This window comes from Carassius auratus, chromosome 47 (genome assembly GCF_003368295.1).
Source record: "Carassius auratus strain Wakin chromosome 47, ASM336829v1, whole genome shotgun sequence".
Taxonomy (NCBI): Eukaryota; Metazoa; Chordata; class Actinopteri; order Cypriniformes; family Cyprinidae; genus Carassius; species Carassius auratus.
Window position 1 is genome coordinate 11170795 of NC_039289.1, and position 7577 is coordinate 11178371.

General features: G+C 34.5%; 1 protein-coding gene across 1 annotated transcript; it reads right to left on the bottom strand.

Annotated features, from left to right (window-relative positions):
- Positions 1 to 887: 887 nt before the first annotated feature.
- Positions 888 to 5158, bottom strand: LOC113065105 (V-set domain-containing T-cell activation inhibitor 1-like). Its single transcript, XM_026236288.1, has 4 exons — positions 4935 to 5158; positions 2497 to 2540; positions 2068 to 2397; positions 888 to 1859 (listed from the first exon to the last, which is right to left on the bottom strand). The coding sequence occupies exons 1-4, from the start codon at positions 4943 to 4945 to the stop codon at positions 1723 to 1725; spliced, it is 522 nt and encodes a 173-aa protein (XP_026092073.1). The 5' UTR covers positions 4946 to 5158; the 3' UTR covers positions 888 to 1722.
- Between the last annotated feature and the right edge of the window lie 2419 nt (positions 5159 to 7577).

Consider the following 7577-nt stretch of genomic DNA (forward strand, 5'->3'; position numbering starts at 1 on the left):
ATGTATTGCTCTTTCTTGTGTTGTAGTACTCATTGCTTGTATTTGTGCTTTGGCAGTCTCTGCTGCTCTGCAGATGTCGATCACCCTCTCCAGTGTGAGATCTGACTCTCTTAACAGCTTTTCTTTGAGCCGCGGATCATTCAAACTGAACACAATTTTGTCTCGGATCATATCATTTTCTGATGCACCAAATTCACAGTCTTTGCTTTTCTGTCTCAACTCAGTTACATATTTCTCAATGGTGACTGACTCTGACATGGGATGAGCCCAAAACTGATGTCTTTCAAACACTGTGTTTTTCTTTGGCTGGCAATATGCTTTAAATGCATATAAAATATCATCCACTGTTAGCTCTGCTTCATCCACTTGTACAACGTCTAGTGTGTTGTATACCTCAAGAGCGTCTTCTCCGAGTGCATGCAGTAAGATAGCTACCTGTACTTTAGCTTCCTTTCCATCAGCACCACTTGCAGTCATGTATATCTGAAAGCGTTGTTCCCATCTTCTCCAGTTTTCGCTTATATTGCCTGTTAGCACCAGCGGGGACGGTAGTTTGAACTGTTCCATCTCTTCTCCGCTCTCGAGCGTAGCTGCCTGCTCGCTCACGCTAGCTTAGCCCTTAGCAAAAGTCTGTGTCTAACTTCGGCAAAATAAATAAAAATCGGCGCACTGGACCAGCTTCTGACACCATGTAGTGGTTTCTTTTAATAACCTTTTATAACTTGCGTCGTGGTGAGTGGAAGGATGACACCAGGTAAATCGTTTGCGTTTTTAATAACAGCAGCTGCGCTGACAACTGACTACAACCATAACCAAACACTTCACATCTCGATTACTCCGCCTCTAAGCGGGCACTATTTAACCTTAGTATATGTGCATGCATATTTTTACAATGGTCAATTTTCATTTTCAGTTTTAACAGGTTGTAACAAGAACAACATTCCAGAGACCAATGTAGAAAAAAAAATAGTTTTAGCACAGTTCAATTGGACAATATACAATTTGAATAACATCTTGAGTTTCGTGGTAAGGACAGCTTAATTCATCATCTTGCTTAAATTACATCATGTTCATGCATTAAAATTATAGTCATTCTGATGATCTAGAAACATCATAAAACTTCAAAAGCTGCATAAAAAGAAAACGTGCTTTCTGGTTGGGGATGTTATCTGTGGTGCAGTGTGTCACACCGATGCAATAGTTTCTTCTTAATCAAGACCAAATTAATGTCAGATTATTACTGTGAACCAAGTGTTTCTTATTTCATACTCCTGGGCTCTTGAGCACATTCACACTCTTCAATCAGGGCACTTTCATTCTAGTCTAGTTACAAACTAAAAATGTGGAATGAAAGAAATAGAAGAGCATGTTGTTTATGCTCAAGAGTATTATTACTATCGACTGTAATAGTTTCTGCCACACAACTTTGTGATGCTGTTTCCAATGTTCTTTAAAACTACAGTATATTGTTTAGGGAAACACTGAATTGTTGGTAATGAGAGAACTCATGTGATTGGTTAACAATGCTTTTTGGAAACATCCGTAAGACCAAACTTAAAAATAAAATTAATATCAAACATCTGTCCGTTATAATTATGCTAATTAATTTGGCCACAATTCTGTTCAGCAGTCAGAATATAATACATTTGGTTCAAGGGTACAAACAATTGTTACTAAACATTGAAGAAAGGCATAATTTGTAACACAATTAAGCAATACATTCTAATAAAGTAAGCAGATATAATGCAAAATAAGAAATTCCAAAACAACAGTCAGGAAAGTTGCAATCCCCTCTGGTTGGGTTTTCATGGAAGAGCTTCTTGTATCAGACGTTGCAGTAGACATTGTTGTTGGATGTGCTGTTAGACAAAAAGATAAGTAATATTTGAAAAATATTACTGTTGAAACTAAACACATTATTGCTAATTATTGTATATAACACCTGCAATGTATGCCGGGTGTAATTATGTAAAAAAATAATGAGGTGTTAAAGATGAAAACCCAGTATTTCAGATCACATCCAACCAACTCAAACTGTGTATGTCAGTAATGACTCTTTCTACATACCTTTGACATGCAGCATTAGTTTGGATTCCTTTATCACATCTGGGATATCACATAAGAACTCCCCTGCGTCTGTGACCGTCAGATTTGAGAGTATAAGAGAAAAGTTCCCATTCTTGTGCTCTTGAAGAAAACTTGTTATTCGACCCTTGAACATTGGATCCTGTTCGATTGTTGAGGGTTTTCCTTTTTCGATATCATAAACATTTTTGCTTGCATTGTATCTCCAAAACACATTGATTTCCTCTGGCTCTAGTTTTCTATCCTGGTATGAACACGGCATGAGGACAGAATCTCCAACAAAACCAGTGACTTCCAGACACTCTGGAGACCCTGGAGACAAGAGTGACAACTTTAAAAAGCAGACAACAACAAAACAGACTAAACAAAGCAGAAAGTTACATGAATTTACTGAGGTCTGTGAATACTAACCTTTATCTATCAGATTAAGAAATAATACGTGAATGACCCAGCATCTGCACAAACAAAAAAATAAAAAATTAATTTATTCCCTTGAAAACTGAAAAAAAAAAACATATGCACAGAAGAGAGTATGATTTCAGAGAAAGGCCCACTGATCTATATATTTAGACAAGTCTCATTTTAAGACAATAGTCCCCTTATTATATCAGATGCTTTTTTCTTTGAGAAAAAAAAAAAAAAACATGATTTAATGCTATTCCATGCATATTGTATTACAGGTGCAATAGGCTGTTTTAACACATTTTTCGGTCCCACTTTATATTAGGTGGCCTTAACTACTATGTACTTACATAAAAAATAAGTACAATGTACTTATTGTGTTCATATTGTAAAACACTTTTGCTGCTATTGAGGTGGGATAGGGGTAAGGTTAGGGAGAGGGTTGGAGGTATGGGTAAGTTTAAGGGTGGGTTAAGGTGTAAAGTATGGGTCAACACAGTGTAATTATAAATGTAATTACAGAAATTAAATACAGATGTAATTACATGTAGTTTTTTTTTAAATATATAAGTACAATGTAAAAACATGTATGTACACAATAAGTACATTGTCCTAAACTATTAATTAAAATGTAAGTACATAGTAGTTAAGGACACTTAATATAAAGAGGGTCCCATTTTTCTAAAAATTGCATGATGAAATTGAGACATTCAGAAAAACTATATTTAAAAAAAAAAAAAACATATAAACCTCAAAATTCTATATATATATACACACACTAAGATGACATCATGTTTCCAGTTGGCCTCGTGACTTCTCATAAGACCATGCATTAGTCGTTTTACCACTTCTGCTATTTTGCTATTCTAATTTATTTTGTAATATCAACCAACTCATATATTTTCTTGTTTGTAGTTTACAAGTTGTTTGTACCCCACAGAACTGCAGTCTCTCACAAGTTACGTTCTAATTGGATATAGCCCCCCACTCACTCGCTCACTGAACTAGTATTAAGCAGTGTTGGTCAGTAACTAGTTATTGTAATAATATTACTTTTTGCAGTAACTTAGTAGTGTAACTAATTACTAATAAGATTTCAATAATAATATTACAGTTACTATCCATAAAACAGTTAGTTAGTTACTTTTGATACCTCAATCTCTACTGATCTGAAATCTGAAAGTCCAATAACTCCTAGATTTATTTTGATAATTTTCACGATGTCTCCAGTGCAGCAGACAAGCTTAGAATACGGAAAAGCTCACATTCAGGGGATGGAAATACTGCAATTACACTGATTTTGTCAGGAGAAAACCTGATCTGGACGCAGATGTGAAAGTTGTAGCATTACTTTACTCTGGTATTACAAGGCTTGCCCATCCCTCTGATCCCCATATACATTATTTTACTATAATTAAAAATCTTATCAATATATGTGATTTCTTTTCATAAAATAGTTCATGAAAATATAATCATATTTGGGTAAAAGAGAAACTATAGCTACAATTAGCTTCAAGCTACACATGACAATAAATACTTTTTTTTTTGTATTTTTTTTTTTTAATTCACTATCATTCACCATTAGTGTTTGTGAGAAAAACTGCAATTCAGTGTGGATTTGGGTAAAATGATGAGGCACAAATATATTGTTAGTAACATTTTAGAACAATTTGATACTTCTGTGGGCCATGGAGGAAAAGCAATGTAGGCTAACTAGTAGTGTAAATAATTACATATTACTCTCTGGCAACTGTAAAGTAATAATATTACTTTTAAAAGGAGTACTGGTAACGAGCAAAAAATTACAGTAACGAGTCCAACACTGCTTTTAAAAAAAAAACATATTTGTATAATCTTGTATTGCACCTTTCACATTTCCGTTTATCTCAGAAGCGGAAGTCATCGTATTATGCTAAACTATATAACTTATATATATATATATATATATATATATATATATATATATATATATATATAGCGTTATAATTTGCTCCAATAGCTATAACAAAATACAATAAATACATACAAAAATTCCATGACTATCTAGAATATCTCAAGAGATGATTACACTGGTGAGAAAACAGAAAGCTGTCAAATTGGTTAGCACTCCCTCGTTGTATAAGAAACATCCACACGCAGAAGCCTTAACTAGTCTTCTGCAATTTTAATGACAAGGTGGTTATAAAACACAACACCGATATTAATGCAAGTCAAAACTTCTCTAGACGTACGATGATAATAACCGTGGAAACGAGTCAAGCAGTCAGTGAAAAGGATGCACTGTGTATTGTAACAAATGTAAACATTACTTGTTTTCCCATTTCTAATTTACGTTATCTAAATTGGCTTAATGTTTTATCATTCACCGATAAAAATATAAGATACAAATATTCGCCAATTATAATTTTAATTTACACACAAAAGTGTACCATTGATAGAGCCGTTACCTTACAAACATGACTCTCGTATTATAGGTCTGCTATCCGTCGTTTGGGAAACGGCTATTCAAAATGAGAAAAGTAGACAAAATATAAAGTTTAATTTAGCGCACTGCACCGCGTTCTCCTACTTCCGTGTGCAACAGTAACAGGGGTCCGGTCATACAATTATTTATTGTATTTTGTTGTATAGCTATTGGGTCAAATTTTAATGCATTTTTATTTTTATTTAAAATTTTTATTTTGCGTTACAAATGTCCCGATATACAGCAAAATACAATATATATAATATTTAATATAATACATGTTTCTTCTTCTTCCTTCTCTTCTTCTTCTTGGTTTTTATGGCGGTTGGCATGCAACTTTCAGGTGCATTACCGACACCTGCTGGTTAAAGTGTGGGCCAAGATCGCCAAGATTGGCGGGTGACACGTTCGTGTACGTTGCTCGTGAATTATTTGAGTATAACTCAGTTTTACTTTACTATATTGTAATGATATTCAGTAACATGTAATATATCCAGGTAGACACAAAGTGGTGCTGGAGGATAACTTACTGTGTACTTAAAGAGAGGAACTGGGACTTTTAGGGAATCACGGTCACAGGATGTTTTAAGAGGAATAAAATAAAAATGACTAGCAGAAGCTAGCTGTTCATTACAACAATGTATCATCATTGAAAAAAATGAACGTTACATTATCATGATCTATTTTACTATAGTATAATGGCTTAATGAATTATATATATTTTTTGTTTCATTGGTTGCATTATGGGCAAACGTTCTGCCAAAAATCCAAACAGAAATCTCTCGAATTCCCCCTCGACAAGTCAGTGTAAAACTATGGCGCATTATTCACAGACAGAAGAGATGGACATGCACACCTATGCGAAACCTCTCGATTCAGTGTCTACTTTTGATATACCAATTGCCTACCTGAAACTTCTGACAAACGACCATTGGCCAAGAAGTTGCGTGTAGTAAATGAGGATGATATAACTCTGTTATCTTGACGGCAGTTGAAAAATAGGCAAGCTCCAAAAGGAGTCTTTGGCGAGGCTTCAATCTGTGGAAAACTCCGTTCAATAGAACACTGCTTCTATTCGCACCCTCTCCTCATCCATGGAATTCTTTGGCTAGGAAGTCGAAGACGTTACGAAAAGATTTGCCTCTCTGGAGAACACTGTAGCCTCATGAGAAGTCCTTCGTCAATCTTGCCTGGAACTGGATGAATATTGCTTGTTGCATGTGTTACTGAATCTAACAATGAGAATGTGAAGAAGATCATCCTGGATATCTTTGGAAATGTTTCACCAGAATCTGCCTCGTCTCTTGCTAGCTCTGTGGACATTGTACATAGAAGAAAACAGTTGCGCATCATTCTCATCGTATTATCGTCCAGTTTACCTCACCCACCATCCCAGAAAAAATTTGGAAAGATGCCAAGTTTTCCAACTTCATACGATGAGATAACTACAGGATTTTTGAGGACTTGTCTTTGAACATGAAGGAGGAACGCAACAAATTGTGGCTACTAGTGAAACAGGCAAGAGAAGAAGGAAAAGGGGCTGGTTTTAGGAAGTGCTTTTGCTTACATAGAGGGGAAAAAGATATTGAGGTAAATTGTTTGTAACTAGATTAGGATAATTATAGTGGTCAATAATGTAAACAACAGGCTGATTACAGCCATTATTTGCTGCTCTGTTTGGATGAATCAGTAGTGTTTTCTTCAAACCATAAACGGTTTTGTATTATGAGTAACCTCCTTTTCCTCTAACTCTTTACTTTTCTCCAATTTCAGCTTTAAGTTTGGTTGTTTAGCATAATTACTTTATTTAATATTTCTTGTTTTTCTCTTAATGTTCGGGGGATAAGAGACATACTTAAGAGAAAATGTTTTTTTTTTTTTTTTGTAAATCTTTTAATCGGGATGTCTATTTCTTGCAAAGAACTCACTCATGTGAGGAGGATGAGAAATTTTGGCAAAATCAATGAGGTAATAAGATTTTATTTGACCATGGATCTCGCCGTGCAGCTGGTTTTGTTTGGTAGAAATTTCAGTGGTTCAGTTATTGATTTCTTATCTTCATCAGAAGGTAGATGGATACTGCTGGTAATTCAATACAGTGATTCGTGTTTTATTTTACCTCATCTATATGGTTTTAATAATTCTGGTATGAATGCTACTCTTATGTCAAAGATTTCTTTGCTTGTTCTTGATAAACAGTATAAATTCCTCTCTGCCTCTATAATTCTGGCTTTTGGAAATTAAATTGTTAGGTCCTCATAAATAAATCTTACTGCACAGGCATAAAGCAGTTACAGTGATTGGAAAAATACATTCAAGGACAGATATTTCCTTTATGTCTAAATGGGAACTTCTCAAATTTGAGTGTAGAAAAATCTCAATTTATTTTGGTAAAAAACTTTCCCCTGAAAAAAAAGAAAAACAAATATGCAGCTATATTCAAAAATATTTCAGATCTTGTAACTAGACCGATATCAGAAGAAAATCAAAATATGCTTTATTCTTTTTTCTTATTTCTTTACAGGAGGAGATGAATTGCCTGTATCTTGAAAAGGCAAAGGGAGCTTTTGTAAGATCCAGAGCTAAATGGCTTGAATTTGCCGAAAAATAAATGCTTATTTTTTAA